We start from the raw sequence: 15,455 nt of genomic DNA, 5'->3' as shown, positions 1-15,455 counted from the left end.
CCCATCGCCCATTGTGTGTGTGTCTCTCTCCCTCTCCGATTTACTTGCAACGACATCGTTTTTTTTTTTTTTTTTTTTTTTTTTCCTTCTTTCTCTTCTCTCATTCCGTCATCTGCTCCGTCTTCTTTTCACGACTCTCCCCACTCTCCTTTTTCCGCTTCCGTTCCCTCTCTGCTTCTAAATGGATATCAATGACCGTCCCTCGGAAGCGTCCTCTCCAGAAACTCTCCGTCAAGGTCAAGGCGATAACACGGCCCACCCCTCGGATTCGGTGCAACTCAGGAGAGGAGATACGCACCATATGACGAAGGAAGCCTTATCCAATGGCGCCCAGCACGACGTCTCCTCAAAGAATGCACACGGAACCTTAAACACCAACAAACAGCGAAGAAGAAAGGCCCAGTTCGAGGTCGGGGATGGTCGTCGCGAGGAGGAGCAGGAGGTCCAGGTACAGGGCGAACGACAGCGTCAGGGACAAGATCATGATCAGGAGACGATTGCAGGGGTGGATACTAAGGACGACGACGCTCAATTGCACCGAAACCATTCTGTTTCACATAACCGACACACCAGCCGTCGACAATCCTCATCCTCCGCCGCTGTTGCTGCAGCTGCAGCTGCCACGACTACCCCTGAGGTTGCGAACGGGTCACAGGCCGAAGGACTGAGCCGAGTGCAAGACGCACAGCATGACCGGGAGGAAGATTCGTTAGCAAAGACGCTTATTGACTCGACATTGACGCTTTCGATGCAGGACCTTGGGTTGCAACACAACCAGGACTTGGGGTATCATGCGACAGCGACAGCAGAATCCGAGCCTGAGCCCTCTTCACATGAGCATATTCAACAGCACGAGTCAGCAGAGATCCGGACACAATCCTCGAACCCGACCACTGCAGACCAGCAGAAGGGCGATCAGAAAGGCCAGTCCACCAAGACTGCCGCCACCAATCCTTCCCACAACAACCAACAACACGAAAGCAGCAAGGGGAATCAAAGCCAAAGTGGATCAAAGCAGCCGCCGCTTAAGGATCAGCATCCAATACACCCATCCGGCGAACGTGCAGGTCATGCCCTCGAGAAGAGCAGAAGCAACCCCCCTGAAGTGGTCTCGAATGGCGAGGGACCTTCGCGAGTAACCCATAAGAGCTCCGCTAGCATCCACGAGTCCCAAAACCTGTCTGGATCCTCTACTAAGCCCAAGAGCCGTGCTCCAACCAGGCCGTCCCCGGCATCCAAGCGCTTGTCCATGTTGCTCGATCCCAGGACTTCGGTCACTCCACAGCCCTCGCTCACCAAGGTTACGACCCACACTGTCATGGCAATCAACCCAAAGCATACCGCCGTTGTTGGTACGGACGCCTCGCCCTCGGTCACTACCTCGGACAGCTCACGCCACCAGGGATTCAAAGTATCGTCTCCTACAATGCAACCTTCGCCTGCGGTTGAGATGGTTTCTAAATTCCTTACGGGCGCTACCGCATCTGCAGCGCATTCAGCCGAGGACGACGATCACCACCATCCACATCACGCCGCCAATGGATCGCCGAACAGTAATCGGAGGAGTCCCAAGGGCGGACATGACAAATCGAATGCGACCTCACCACAGCAGCGTGCAGGCTTTACATCGAAATTCTACCCGGCCTCGCCGTCACAACCTCAGTTGAGCTCGTCTGCACCAAAGTCGACCACAACATCGAATCAGTTGATACCCCCGACGATTGTGACGACCTCGAGCTCGGACGAGAACCTGCACGAGACAGGTGGAGTATCCCCCTTCTCGGCCTCAGCTTTGAGCTCGGCCTCGGCAGCCTCGGCGATTGCAGCGGCGGCAGTGGCACAGTCGAACCTGACGAACAATGGGTCAAAGACCGGGACGTTGTCGAGAACACAGCAGAAGCTGTGGTTGCAGCGCGAGAATGTGCAAGATGTGGATGAGGATGAGATGGCGCGACGTGGCAGGGTCCAGAAGGAGATGGATCGGATTAATCGAGAGTACAAGTGTGTGCGGATGACGCTGGATCCTTCGATGGATAGTATGCTGAGATGTTTGGCGCGGTGTGGAAAGTCACCTCTGGAGCTTCAACAACAGCAGCAGTTACAGCAGCAACTATTACAGCAACAGCAACAGCAACAAAGTCAATCACAATCGCAGCAGGGTCATCACGGCGCTGGTCAATACGCTGATCAACATCAACCTCGAGGATTGCAACACCACCGATCATTGCAGCAGCTTAATGGACATTACCAAGCACAGCCACAGCAGCAACAACTAGGAGGTCATCAAGGGGGAGGTGGTACGGGGACGGTTGGTCGTGACTCGGGCAAGATGACGCTTCGTCAGATGCAGCAGTTGCAGCAGCTGCATTATCAACAGCAACAACAGCAGCAACAGCAACAGCAACAGCAACAGCAAAGGCAGCAGCAGCAGTATCGGCAAGGATAAGAGGACACAAGGTGCTCTGGACAAACAGAGTGATACCTTTGTTGGAATTGCTTTTAAAAAACTCCCCAAATTGCAAAGAAATAAACGTACAAAAACAGCCGCAAGAAGTTTAAACAGGCAGGATGGGGGGTGTGGAGATGTGAGCGTTTGCCCTATTACGTCAACTGGAAGCCCTCCTCATTCACACGTTCTCCCCCTTCACTTCGCTCCATTCTCTCACCTGTTTTCCATTCACATCCGATTCTTTTTTTTTTTTTATTGATCTCTTGCGGATCGTCTGTTCTTCTTCTTCATCTTTAAACCCCTCCTTGGCTTCTCGTCAGGGCAAAACATAAATATAAAAATATATACAAATATACATATATAATGTCCGACGGCGGCACGCCTGAGCGGCAGTCTCTGCTGCAGAAGACGACGAAAAAGGGACCCATTCCTCAGCCGCCCTCGACAGCAGCGACGACGACGACGACGGGAGCACCGGCACCACGGCGGCCGGGTATGCCTCCGATGAGGCGGTCTTCGATATGGAAGCATCGTCTCTCGATCCTCGATATCGCTCGGTTGACGATATGCATGCTCGGGGTCCAGTTCACTTGTAAGCGCAGTGCGAGTCTTCATCGGCTCACTGTTGTCCTGTGAAAAAAAAAAAAAGGGTGAAGAAGCTGGGATTTTTTTTTTCTTTGTTTCTTTCCTTCCCCCCCACATCGAGCATGCCATTTGCTTCGCCCATCCAGGACTCAAACACTCTACTCCCTCTCCCTCTCCCCTTCCTCCTTCTTCTTTACTTCACCTCTCTAATCACTCCCCTCTAACCGCTTTTTCATGCCTGCCTTTTCAACTCTATAGGGACGGTGGAATTAGGTTACGGAACCCCTTACCTCCTCTCACTTGGGATCCCCAAATCTCTCACGCCGCTCGTATGGCTCGCGGGTCCATTGTCTGGACTGGTGATCCAACCGGTGGTGGGCGTGTTCAGTGACGCGTTGGATTGGAAGATTGGTCGACGACGACCCTTTATCCTGATAGGCGCGGTCCTGACGGCGCTCTCGATGTATATGGTCGCGTATGCGAAGGAATTGGCGGTCTTGGTTGTAGGACCGGAGCAGCGGGGGGTTTATGGAGGAAATGCTGAGGAGATGGCGGCTGCGCAGATCTCGGCGGTAAGTGTGTGTGTGTGTGTGTGTGATTGATTGGGGAGGTACCTGCGGGAGAAGCAGAGAAGCAGGGGAGGTTTCCATGGTCTGCCTTTTTTTTTTTTTTTTTTTTTTTTTTTGGCTCTATCGATCGATGGATCTATAGTCTTCACCATGCCTTATACTTTTTCTTCCTTGACATTCTTTTTAATCAACAGTGTCCTTCTCCCCCTCCTGACCCCCGTGAATCGTTTTTTCTTTCTTTCTCTAATTAGGTAAAAGCTTGGACGATCGGATTCGCAGTTTTTGGCTTCTATTGCCTGGATTTCTCCATCAATGCTGTCCAGGCGAGTTGTCGGTCCCTGATCATGGACATCCCACCGACAGAACAACAAGAGGTCTGTAACGCCTGGTCGGGCTGGATGAACAACCTTGGATCGGTGGTCGGGTTCTTTGCGGGGTACTTGGATCTCGTAAAGTACTTTTCGCCTTACCTGGGAGATTCCCAGATTAAGATCTTGGCCAACTTGGCGATGATGGTCTTTGGAACTTGTCTGGCGATCTGCTGTTCGAGCGTTAAGGAAATGCAGTACCAGCCGACTGAGGAGGATCGCAAGAGGTAAAAAAAAAAAAAAAAAAAGTTTTGTGCCATGGTTCGATATTTTGCACATCTGTAGAAAGAGGAGGAAGGTGGGGTCTTTTATTTTCTCCTTCTCTCGCTCGTTACTCACTCATACACTCTATTCCTCTGGATAATAACTAGATCGGTGTGGAGCACGCTGGGAAACATCTGGAGGGCGTTCCGTCATTTGCCGGAGGAAATTCAACGGATCTGCAACGTCCAGTTCTTCGCATGGATGGGCTGGTTCCCCTTCCTCTTCTACTCCACGACCTGGGTCGGCGAGATCCTTCATCGATATGACGTCCAGCCCGACGACCCCAGCAGGAACAACACCCTCATCACCATTCTCAACTATTCTGGCGGCGGTGTCAGCAGCATTAGCAGTGGAGACGAGACAACAGCGGAGCGTGCCGGATCATTCGCCCTGCTCTGCTGGGCTGGTGTCGCCGTGGTCTGCGGAATCGTCATCCCGAAGATCACCCCACAAGAGATCGGACCTGAGGTCTGGCCCCGGAACCCGTTTACGCTGAGAAACCTATGGACGATGTCGTTGGCGTGGTTCGCGGTCTGTATGGGGCTGACCTGGTTTGTTGATGATCTCTGGGCGGCCACGGGGGTCATTGCGCTGTGTGGTGTCCCATGGGCGGTCGCAATGTGGATTCCCTTTGCGATGGTCGGGGAGATCATTAGCGATATGAAGGATCGACTTGAGGGTAGTGACGAGAACCTGCTGGATGATGATGATGCAGGGTACGGGACTATCTCACCAGTGTCCACCTTGGAAATCAATGGAAGTTCGAGACATCTGGATGAAGGGCAGAGCAGTAATGCCTTTCGACCAGCGCGTGTTCGGTCTCACAGCAACAGCAGCAGCAGCAGGAGTAGCATCAAGAATCACAATGACAACGAGGATGGTGAGGAACACAACCGTCGCCCGACATATAGACTGATCGGAAACCGTGGATTATCGCAATCGGAACTTGAGAACGAACGCCGACACCGCGGACCAACACTCGATGCAGGCCTGGTGCTGGGGGTCCACAACATGTACATTGTATTCCCACAATTCGCTGACGCCATTATCGCAAGCTGTCTGTTTGCGATGATCGGATCATTCCCCCGAGAGGGTCAAAGGCCACCGGTGACGGGACCACAGCCTGTGCCCGGGGGCGATGGTGGAGCGCCGTGGTTGATGAAGGTCATGGCGGCTGGGGACCCGGAACCGGTGGGATGGGTGCTCAGGTTCGGAGGGGTGATGGCGCTCGTCGCCGCGTATTTGACCAGGCGATTGTGAGCGAGGGGAGGGGTCTTGTTATTTAGTCCGCATCTTGTTCTTTATCCACCTATATTCCCTTGATGATACACCACAGATACTTGATTATTACAATAGTACACGACAAACATGAATCGACAATACAGATAAATGTATGTTTTCAAAACTGCAGCGTTGTTATTTGAACAACCAAAATTCTATGTTTATGGTCGGGATTATACATACGAAATAAAACAAGAAAGGAGACTGAAACGAGAAGAGAGAAGAGTGAAGAGAGAAGAGAGAAGAGTGAAGAGAGAAGAGAGAAGAGTGAAGAGAGAAGAGAGAAGAGAGAAGAGAGAAGAGTGAAGAATAGATAGTAATCAAGAAAAGGACTACAGCCCCTTGTTGTAAGTCAAGGTCTTGATGGGCTCGCCCTTCGAATCCTTCAAATTCCAGAACCGTTCCTCCAAAGTCTTCACATCCACGTTCGCGTACTGCGGGAAGGCCGCGATGGCGAGCGGGAGGGCCGTCATCAGACAGAGGGAGATCACGGCCAAATTGATGGGCAAGACCGCCCGAGGGTATTTCTGAGACCAAGCCGTCTTCTCCCACTGCGACAGCACCAACGGTGGGATCGTTAGTACGGGGAAGTTGGTCAGGATTCGAGAGATCGCGACTTGCGAAATCGCGGACAGACCGGCCTTTTGGGATTTGCCAACGGATGTGCCCTCATGATCGAATACATCAATTCCCTCGCTACGATCGGATAAAACGAAAAGAACGAAACGGTAAGTGTTCAAGTCGTAAGATACTCAGCCCTGACGCATATTTGCAAACGCATCCTTGATTCATTCATCCCTTCCCGGATTCGCCTTCTTTTTTCATCTTTGTAACGTAATAATGTAACGTACCTGATCTCTTTTCCGCGCATCAAGAAAACATTCACCGTTCCCGCAGCCGCGACGGCCGTGAACGGCACCAACCTTCCCAACACCGTCCTAACGCCTGGAGAGATCGACGTCAACCGCGGCACCAGCTGATTCAAGCCGACGGCCAAAAAGCACGAGGTCGTGACCGCGGACATGTATGCGAAAGCGGTCTCCTTCATATTCATCTCGATCGTCTTATTCGCGTTCGCGTAGTTGAAGGCCACGTTCACGGATTGATTCGTCCATTGCCAAAAGATGATCGAGCGGACCGTGGGATTCGGCATGAGCATCCCGGCAGCGACCAGGAGGTTCGTCGGTACGAAGCAGGACATCCGGAAGGGGAGGAAGATTGGTTTTCCAGTGTCCGGGTGCAATGTCGAGTCGCAGACTATGCAAAAGCGGAGGTAGAGAGTGGGTGGGTGAGCGATATAGTATAGGCATTCATATTAGTTTCGTCAATTGGTCTCAAATCGGGGTGTAGAATGTGGAGAAGGAAAAAAAAAAAAAAAAAAAAAAAAAGTACGCCGAATGTGCGGAGAATACTTTCACCAGGGCTTCGTTTCCCACGGGTTCAAATCCCCCCCACAGAAAAGCAATCCCCACATTCTCCAACCAACCACCACATACATCCATTCCATGTCTCCATAGCTCACACAGAAATGGCAGTAAAGACAATAATAAAAACAATAAAGGCAATAAAAATAACAACAAACAACAACAGCAACAACAGCAACAACAGCAACCACTTAAATTACTTACTCTCTTTAGCCCTCCAGAGCTTCGCAGGATCAGTATTCGCAGGGATCTTGCCCGTGTTATAATCATTAATCAGGTTCTTGGCATCCTCCAATCCTCGTCCGCTCACAAACAGGTTCAAGGGCGAGGTCACCTGGATGAAATGCCGCACTCGCCCCATATACGTCGACTGGTCAAAGTATGGTTTCGCTGTTTGAGGGGTCGAGTCCAGGTTTCCAGTCAAGTCGATGATACATAATAAAGAAAAAGTAAAGTTAGCATGGTTTAGTTCCATTATATTATAAAAAGCTGTGTTATGCTATGTGCGCTTGCACTGCAACAACACCCTCCCCTCCTGATCCTGATTCGAAGCAGTGTTTTTTTTTTTTTTTTTTTTTTTTTTTTTTTGGGTAGCTCATTCGTTTTCCTGGTTTCTTACAGAGGTCGATCCTCGGCGTGGCGATCGTGCCATAGTTCGGCAGGCCCTGTGTTGATGCCGGTGCAGCTTCGAATGTCGCCATTGCTTTTTGGAATCCGTTGAATGGATGAATGAATAAATAAATGAAGGAGAGAGATGAGGAAGGGGAAGAGGCAAAAAAAGAGGTGGGGGAGCCGGAAAGAAAGAAAGAAAGAAGGAAAGAAAGATAAAACTCTATCTGCAATTGGAGTTCACCATTCATCGTCCTACCCTGCGTAACAAAAAAAAAAAGCTGATCACAAAGATCCACAAATGAGTAACGTCTTTATTTTTATTTCGCCGCGCATGCATCCACACATGCAAAAAGGAAAAGGAGAATTTCTCCAGTCAAAAGTGTCACCCCTGAAACCCCTCCCCCAAAGTCGATTCCCCAAGTTGATTTCCAAGTCGATTCCCAAGTCTTCTGTCCGTCTGTCTAAATGTACGTAGACCAACAGTTTTTTCATAATTGTCCTACAGCATAGTATCAACCAAAGTCGCCGTCACTTCCTGACGACAGATCGGACATTGTGCATTACTCTTCAGCCATGTGTCAATGCACTCCACATGAAAGGCGTGTCGACAAGGCAATGGGCGAAGCTGATCCGACAGCTCGTACACCTGTAGACAAATCGAGCAACTATTTTTTTTAAAAAAAATACCCGCGGGAAATATAAAGTTGATTCTGATTAGATACACTTGTTCTCGTATCGCACCAGCTTTTGCTATTCTTTTTGCAGAAAGTCGCCTTACTTTTCATCGGAAGCCTCCTCCATAGAGGGGTCGCTCCTATCATTGGCCAAGACTGTCCACCCAGCAGAAGAACGAGGAGACGAAAGCGTAGAAACCGACTGTGATCCGGACAAGGATCCAGAGTACAACATAGAATCCCGCGATGAAGCCAATGTTGATGTTGATGTTGATGTTGACTCTGAAGAGGATGAGAATGACGGCAAGATCGGCCTTGTTGACTGCATACTGCCCAGGGATCGCGTCGAACCCATAGCTGTGGGAGATGTTGCGGATGAAAGACTCCTCGAGTGTCGGAGTGTGGACTCGGACGGCCTTGTCAGCGTAACATTTCGTTGCTTCATACGTCTCCAGCTCACAATGTGCTTATCCATCCTCCTCAAGACCTGGGTCGAAACCCCTTTCGGCTTTGCGTCCCCGATCTGTTCACTCAGTCTCAATAATCCTTCATAGCTACTATCGATCTGGTCGTCATTCTTTAGATTTAGACAAAAAGTGAACATGTTAGTAACAAAGTCCTCCAAGGCAACCGAAAAATAAAAACAAAAATAAAAGTTTGCACAAGTTCGCAATGCGATGCAATGACTTACCACATAGTCCTCAGGATTACCCCACATCATGTCCATAGCCCTGAAGAATCCATCGAACAAATCGCAGAGGAGAATAAAAGGGAAAGAGAGAGAAGGAGAGAATATCAGTATGAGCATTTTCACACGACTGATATGGCCCACTCACTGATGAAAACACGCACCTGTTCCCTTGGCTGTTCAGGCGACGTTCCATGATCTCAGCCATAATCGTCCACAGCCTCTCCCGGTCCCGATCCCGACGCTCCATTTCTGAAGCGGCTGTAAAGGCTGATGGAGGCAATGGTGATCTTGATCGCTCCCTTGTTCCTCGACGATCGTAACGGCCCCCATTCGCAGCAAGCAATCCAACAAGGGCCGATCGGCGCTCCGATACCAGCCCCAAAATGTTCGTGGAGGTCGTCTCGCCACTACGGCTGTGCTCCGTCCTACTCAATCGCGAACTAGGAGTTTGGTTTCCTTGCGAATAACTAGTCCCCGATCTAGCGCCCTCTGCTTCTGTGGATGAAGTCCGTTCCAATGTCCTGTCAAACGCCTCGAAATGTCGGCGACGTTCCTCACTTCGTCTTAGCGCGTCCGAGAAGGGACCCCATGACCTTGGATAACGATCCTCGCGCGAGCCCGGCCTCCACGGACCGTGGTAAGGACCCACACCTTCTGCTTCAAGATTGAAGCGACGACGGGATCGACTGTACCGCGTTGATGGTGAATAAGGGGAAGATAAGTCAGCATTGAAATCCGTGATCCTCCTCTGTAGTGGCGCAGGAAACAAATATTCAGAATGAGAACAACAAAGGAAAAGGAAAAAAAAAAAAAGCTGTATTAGTATGTATTTTTTAAAATCTAACTGTTGCCGTTGCTAATCTATGAGGGCTGCGGGCAGACAAGACCTACTCTTTCTCGCAGCAGGTCCGAGTATTCTTCGTCTTGAAGTCTCCGTGCCAGTGCAGCATCAGACTCAATCGTCTGTGCGCTCTGTGAACCCGATGTATGGTTCGTTCGACTTGATGCGGATGAGAACAATAGCTGCTCCTGCAGATAATTCGTGCTCAAGACCCCTTCTACGTCGTACCCCTCGCCCATACCGTCATCGTCATCGTCACCGTCATCACCATCGTCATTGTCCTCATCGTCCTCGACCTCGTAATCTGAGCCGATCATATGACTGTCGTTATCCTCTTCATCATCTTCGGCATCAACCGTTGATGCTCGATGGCTGTACCGAAGGCTTGGACTATGGTCCATATCGTCGCCGTAGTCTGAAGTGCGCAAATTGCGATTGTGGTCGAGAGGATGATTGTATGTGGACTCGTGATCGCTATAGGTGTTGTCCATGGTCTCATCATCCAGAGCACCCTGCACCGAATCGTCCACATCAAGTGCTTGGGCTGAATCTATGTCCGAGGTTACTTGCCATGGTCGATCAGTGGTGGAAGATGCATACACGCTGCTGGCGGGTCGTGGTCGGGTTGTACTACTGTGGCTGTTGGCGCTGTTTGCAACATTTGGGTATGCATCCGATTGGCTCAGTCGACGAGTCCAGCGGTGAGAGAGAGCGCGCGATGGGGTAGTACTTTGTTCGCTCCATGGGTGTGTTGCAAAGCCGTGGTATCCATCCATGGTGGCGGACGGATCGATTGTAAGCCGTGGGTATTGATCATGACTCGGCAAGGAAAAGGTCGAGGCGGGTGAGTTGGGGTCTGATCCGAAATACGACTGTATGGGCGAGAGCATCGGTTCTGGCGACGTGAACGAGTCCAAGAGCGAGGGCGAAGAGAAATTCCGCGTATGAGTTTGATGGCTGCTGCGAGGATTGGATCCATTGGATGCTGTCGGGGTTCTGTATCCATTTCCGTTCGACAGTTCCTGTTGACGGTGCTGGTGGTGCTGGCACTGATGGTGATAATGATAGAGCGTCTGCGAGCCGCGCCGACTACCGGCGCCGGACGCGCTGGGACCTGTGACTGAGGAGTGACCGTTGTCCTGGTCGTGACTGGATGCTCCCTGCATATCAGCCAGCATCTTCTGAAGGTCACGTTCATTGTCGAGATCCTGTCCCTCGTTCGACGCGCCATGGTCGCTCTCATCGCTCGAAATGTCAACGACCTCCTGCTGAGACTGTTGTTGCATCGTCGAGGCGCTGCCTCTGTTAGTGTCCGATGCTGCTGTAGATCGCTTTCCGGATCCATTCTGAACCCTTGCGCGTTTCGAGTCTGAGCTTGGCGATTTGCACAGGCCGACATCGTCCGGCTCACTTGCCGAGCCTGCTCTGTTGGATACGGCACCTGCGGTTGTCCTTGTTGAGGCTGCTGTTGTCATTGTTACGGTTGTGGTGACACGAGGAGAAAGGGTTGCTCGCAAGGTTTCAGATGGGTCGGCCTGGGAATGACTATGGCGCTGATGGTGCGAGTGCGAGTGCTCATTCTGACGAGGACGCCCCAGTGCGCGCTTTGCTCCAGGGGATAGGGAGGGAGCCCGTTGACATTCTTGAGAAGATCGTGGTGCCTGGGCCTGGACTGACTGAGCCTGGGTCTGCGTCTGCGTCTGCGTCTGAGTTTGAGACATGGACGCGTTTTCGTGCAGCACAGATCGATGCAGGTGATCTCTGTGTCGAGAGAGCTTTGCAGACTGCGGTTTCCGCCCTGTGGTGGGGCCCTTGTGAAGCCGAGTGGACGTGTTGCAGACGGGGCTTATGGGGGAGGTGGGGTTCGAGTGTCTGGTGCAGCTGGTGTCGGAGCGGCAATCGTTGTCGTCGCTGGAGTGGCTGTCGGTGTGGAGGAGGGGTCCTGTTTGGGCAGGAGTCTTCTTTTTGTTTCTCTTGTGTTGCTGCTGGCTGTCTTGAGGGCGACGGGGGCTTGGTTTGGGATACGCTGAGGCGATCCTCTCGAGCCTGCGGGGTTGTTCCACCTGCATTGTGTGGAAAAGCGGCAAGGAGAGCGTATTTGCTGATTAGAAGGATTAGAAGGGAGAGGGAGCAGGTGTGTGCGAGAGAGAGGGAGGGGAGCAGAAAAATAAGGCGAAACAACAGTACAATAGTAAGCGGTTTTAAATAGTTAAAATAGTCGTAGACCCGACAGAGGATGGAGAAGAAGAAGGAAGGGAAAAAGAAAAAGAGGAGATAAAAAGGTCAGACGAGCAAGGGAGGATGGATGGGTAAGCGAGCGGGAGGAGGGAAAGGAGGAAGAGCGGAAAAGAAAAAAGAAAGAGGAAAAAGAGGCCGGACGGTAAAATAGGCTGGGTTTTGGGTTTGAAGGTAAGGTTGGGCAATGGAGGTGCTGGCTGCTCTCGGGGGCGCTCTATGCTTGGGATGCAGCGAGACAGAGCGAGACTGTGGACGTGGACGTGGACGTAGACGTGACGAAGAAAAGGAGGAGGAGGGCGAGAGAGAGTCTGGATGTGCGGTCAAAGGCAGACACAGAGAAGCAGAGAAGCAGAGAAGCAGAGAAGCAGAGAAGCAGAGAAGCAGAGAAGAAGAGAAGCAGAGAAGCAGAGAAGCAGAGAAGCAGCGAAGCAGAGAAGAGAAGCCCAGAGTGGGAGCGAGGGTGCAGGCGAGGGCAGAGGCGGTTGAGGAGGAGAGCGGGAGAGCGAGGGAGAAAAGAGAAAGGGAAGGGAGGGCGACCTTTATATTTATTGCAAGGAGGAGCAGCAGATTAGGCTGCCTGGTTGGTTGGCTGGCTGCTTGGCTACTTAATTGCTTGGCTGCTTTAATTGCTTAGCTGCTTGGTTGGTTGGGGGGAAGGACTTACAGGGAAGGAAGGAGGAAGGAATGAGACTGGACTACGTGGATCGTATCAGACAGCTGTACACACAAAGACTGGGTCTGAGTGAGAGGGTCAATGGGTCAATGAACGAATGGGTGGATGAGTGGGTGAACAGATGGATGGGCGGTTGATCAAGATGGGGGATGAAAAGAGTGAGGACAAAAAAAGACAATGTCGTCTTTTTCTCGCCTCGCTTTCCCTCTCCTCCCTCCATCCCCCCGATATGGGGATGCCAATGGGTACATCTGCTTGGACGGACAAAGGCCTAAAGAAGGCATAGCATAGTGTGCACCTCCGCTCCTCATTGGAGGAAAGACCAATTCAATTTTGGATATTTACTATTTGCATAATATATACACAGAATAAAATAACCCAAGACCAATAAACTATTGCCGATCGAATGATTGCCCTGCCTGACCACCATCGACACCCCCCTCCACACCGTAACCAAATCTGTCACAATCGCATTAATGCGCATGCCACACTCACGCCCACACCCATGCAACCAGCTAGCCTAGCCTAGCCTAACCAAGAACCAACCTGCGCGTACATCTCTCCCAATGTCGCGTACCTTCAACAAAGTCAGCCTGGCCTCCTCTTCAGCGTCGGCTTTGCCGTCTCTCCCGTTGACTTGACCAAAACAGCTACATCCGCTCAAGCGAGCAAACTAGCTACCAACTAGAACGAGAACGGAAACAATAGACCAGAACAGGACCAACAGGACCGACAGACAGAGCTGCTCAGTTCATTTCAAATGTCTCTCTCTCAGACACATTCACACACACTCTCTCTCTTTCTCTCTCTCCCTCGCTATGCTCAGCATTCATGCATCCCATCCATCCTCCGAATATCAACACCGGCATCGACAAGTCTGTAGAATCCTCCGCATTTGCGTCCTGCGAACAAAGCAAAGAAACTAAGACTGTGAGCAATTACGGTATTGCTCAAAGTCGAGCACGTCGTCTCTATAGTCGTACTCTATCCTAACTGTACATGCTTGAAGAACCATCACCATCGGTTCACATTCTTATCTTCCCCCCCCCTCCCCACCCCCCCCCCCCTGGACCATTCGTCAACCAACCACAACAGCATCAATATCATCGCAACAGCTGTTTTAAGCTGTCTTTGCATAAACGGTCAACGATCTAATTCTTTCCGTTACAAAAACAGGCAAAGCATTATAGATCATACAAACTTGCCTGCGTGCTTTGCTTCTTTTTCTCAGTCGTCGTCGTTGTCATGGTTTTTTTTTTTTTTTTTTTTTTTTTTTGTCTGAGAGCAAAATAGAAACAGAACCGAACCAAAAACGAGCTGCAGAAACCCAACAGAAACAACAGCTCTTTTTCTCTTGGAATAAAGGGGGGAAGGGAGTTGGCCAACTAGTCAGTCAACTAGTCAGCCTATTCATTTATCTGTCAACCGTGTATGTGTGTCTCCCTCTCTCTCTGCCGTGTTGATGTTGAGGTGTGAGTCAAGGCGTAAAATGCACATTACATGTATGTCCTTTTCGTCCGTCGTTCGATCAAAAAAAAAAAAACCAATAATTAACAACATTAGCAATTGAGCGTCGGCGAGATGAGAGAGCTTCGCTATGCGCGGTCCTCAGCCTGGTCCTTTAAGGATCTGCTCAGTCAACCACTCAATGTTTCTCATATTGCACGCGTGTTCCCCAAAGGTGTGCAAAAATTGCACAATCCTCCCTCTTCCTCCCTCTCTCTCATTCTATCTATCCATCTATCTATATCTGACTCTGTCTCTATCTCCATCTCCATCTTTATTATCTCTCTCTCTCTCCCAATTTTTTTTTTGTAAGTCATGCAAGGTTTGGTATACATGCATGCATGATTGCCAAGGGAAAGCGTTCTAAGGGAGACGAGACGAAATGGAGGGAAAACAGTCGTCCGGAAATGTCAGGGCCAGGCCACAGCATAGAACACTATCGACACACTTCCACTTCAAGAAAGATCCTTAATAGGGTCACCGGAACATGGAGAGTTTGGATTATGGTCCCACCCACCTATAGCATGATAGATTACAAAAATACGGACACCTGCATCCTGCATATCTACATTCCTGCAGAATATTGTACCTCATCTTGCTGTAAAACAAGGAGAGAGGGGCGGAAGGAGAGTTCTGTCGACCTGTGTGCATTGTGCGACCTGTCGTATAGCCAAGGAAAAAAAAAAAAAAAAGAGGCACAGAAGTTCAGGGCCATCGCAAGTATGTACCACCTGACCGAGACAAAGGAGTAAATGCAGGCAAAACACACAGGGTTGCAGCATGCTGCGCGTAGGAGTACATGCACCATCGGCATGCGTATACCGCATGAGATCGCTTTTGCTTCCTTCCATAGACCTTGTCCTTCACACACGGCACACAAAAAACAAAGGGATACAGGAGGGAGTGTTTTTTTTTTTTGTGCGCATGGCGCGGCGCAGTCTATCATGGACGCGCATTCACACCAACAAAGGGCGGTGGCATGCTGGACGAGACTTCCTTCCCGCACTTTTTTTTTTTTAAGTCCCAACTCCCCGCTTTAACCAAATCGCTCTCCAATGCTCTACTGTCTGCACTTGACAAAGTTAAAATGAACCCCACACAAGAGAACGATCCGGACCAACCTGCACCTTCATGACCTATAGACATGAACCCAATGACTCTTTGCTCTCACAGTGCAGTGCATTCGTAGCAAAACGTCATACTGCATCTCTAGCGAGATTCTGGCGCCCTTTCCCCTTTTCCTTTCCTCTGAGCAATGGGCGTCATACACATTAAAAAAA

At 50.6% G+C, this 15,455-nt stretch overlaps 5 protein-coding genes across 5 annotated transcripts; 2 read left to right on the top strand and 3 right to left on the bottom strand.

Annotated features, from left to right (window-relative positions):
• Nucleotides 1-59: 59 nt before the first annotated feature.
• On the top strand, nt 60-2,467 carry BC939DRAFT_464021 (uncharacterized protein). Its single transcript, XM_051557321.1, has one exon. The coding sequence runs from the start codon at nt 182-184 to the stop codon at nt 2,444-2,446; it is 2,265 nt and encodes a 754-aa protein (XP_051408141.1). The 5' UTR covers nt 60-181; the 3' UTR covers nt 2,447-2,467.
• A 215-nt stretch (nt 2,468-2,682) lies between these two features.
• On the top strand, nt 2,683-5,607 carry BC939DRAFT_464020 (uncharacterized protein). Its single transcript, XM_051557320.1, has 4 exons — nt 2,683-3,041; nt 3,293-3,606; nt 3,855-4,198; nt 4,343-5,607. The coding sequence occupies exons 1-4, from the start codon at nt 2,813-2,815 to the stop codon at nt 5,493-5,495; spliced, it is 2,040 nt and encodes a 679-aa protein (XP_051408140.1). The 5' UTR covers nt 2,683-2,812; the 3' UTR covers nt 5,496-5,607.
• A 120-nt stretch (nt 5,608-5,727) lies between these two features.
• On the bottom strand, nt 5,728-7,753 carry BC939DRAFT_464017 (Tricarboxylate/iron carrier). The gene is made up of 4 exons (XM_051557319.1): nt 7,560-7,753; nt 7,145-7,330; nt 6,368-6,773; nt 5,728-6,212 (listed from the first exon to the last, which is right to left on the bottom strand). The coding sequence occupies exons 1-4, from the start codon at nt 7,639-7,641 to the stop codon at nt 5,849-5,851; spliced, it is 1,038 nt and encodes a 345-aa protein (XP_051408139.1). The 5' UTR covers nt 7,642-7,753; the 3' UTR covers nt 5,728-5,848.
• Nucleotides 7,754-7,857: 104 nt separating this feature from the next.
• On the bottom strand, nt 7,858-8,477 carry BC939DRAFT_464016 (uncharacterized protein). Its single transcript, XM_051557318.1, has 2 exons — nt 8,331-8,477; nt 7,858-8,217 (listed from the first exon to the last, which is right to left on the bottom strand). Exons 1-2 carry the CDS (start codon nt 8,459-8,461, stop codon nt 8,052-8,054), a joined length of 297 nt encoding a protein of 98 aa, XP_051408138.1. The 5' UTR covers nt 8,462-8,477; the 3' UTR covers nt 7,858-8,051.
• A 1,234-nt stretch (nt 8,478-9,711) lies between these two features.
• On the bottom strand, nt 9,712-12,081 carry BC939DRAFT_307222 (uncharacterized protein). The gene has a single exon (XM_051551432.1). It carries the CDS (start codon nt 11,825-11,827, stop codon nt 9,779-9,781), a length of 2,049 nt encoding a protein of 682 aa, XP_051408137.1. The 5' UTR covers nt 11,828-12,081; the 3' UTR covers nt 9,712-9,778.
• Nucleotides 12,082-15,455: the final 3,374 nt, after the last annotated feature.

This window comes from Gamsiella multidivaricata, assembly GCF_025024155.1.
Source record: "Gamsiella multidivaricata strain RSA 2152 chromosome Unknown BC939scaffold_80, whole genome shotgun sequence".
NCBI classification, from domain to species: Eukaryota; Fungi; Mortierellomycota; class Mortierellomycetes; order Mortierellales; family Mortierellaceae; genus Gamsiella; species Gamsiella multidivaricata.
The sequence above is the reverse complement of the archived record's forward strand: the minus strand, read 5'-3'. Positions and strand labels throughout refer to the sequence as shown.

Coding starts and splice junctions, on each gene's coding strand:
- BC939DRAFT_464021 (XM_051557321.1), top strand. CDS start 182: ATGGATATCAATGACCGTCCCTCGGAAGCGTCCTCTCCAGAAACTCTC.
- BC939DRAFT_464020 (XM_051557320.1), top strand. CDS start 2,813: ATGTCCGACGGCGGCACGCCTGAGCGGCAGTCTCTGCTGCAGAAGACG. Junction 3,042..3,292: donor GCTCGGGGTCCAGTTCACTT/GTAAGCGCAGTG, acceptor TCAACTCTATAG/GGACGGTGGAATTAGGTTAC. Junction 4,199..4,342: donor ACTGAGGAGGATCGCAAGAG/GTAAAAAAAAAA, acceptor GATAATAACTAG/ATCGGTGTGGAGCACGCTGG.
- BC939DRAFT_464017 (XM_051557319.1), bottom strand. CDS start 7,641: ATGGCGACATTCGAAGCTGCACCGGCATCAACACAGGGCCTGCCGAAC. Junction 7,331..7,559: donor CACGCCGAGGATCGACCTCT/GTAAGAAACCAG, acceptor CCCCTCAAACAG/CGAAACCATACTTTGACCAG. Junction 6,774..7,144: donor GCTCTGGAGGGCTAAAGAGA/GTAAGTAATTTA, acceptor GCTTTTGCATAG/TCTGCGACTCGACATTGCAC.
- BC939DRAFT_464016 (XM_051557318.1), bottom strand. CDS start 8,461: ATGTTGTACTCTGGATCCTTGTCCGGATCACAGTCGGTTTCTACGCTT. Junction 8,218..8,330: donor GAGGAGGCTTCCGATGAAAA/GTAAGGCGACTT, acceptor TAAAAAAAATAG/TTGCTCGATTTGTCTACAGG.
- BC939DRAFT_307222 (XM_051551432.1), bottom strand. CDS start 11,827: ATGCAGGTGGAACAACCCCGCAGGCTCGAGAGGATCGCCTCAGCGTAT.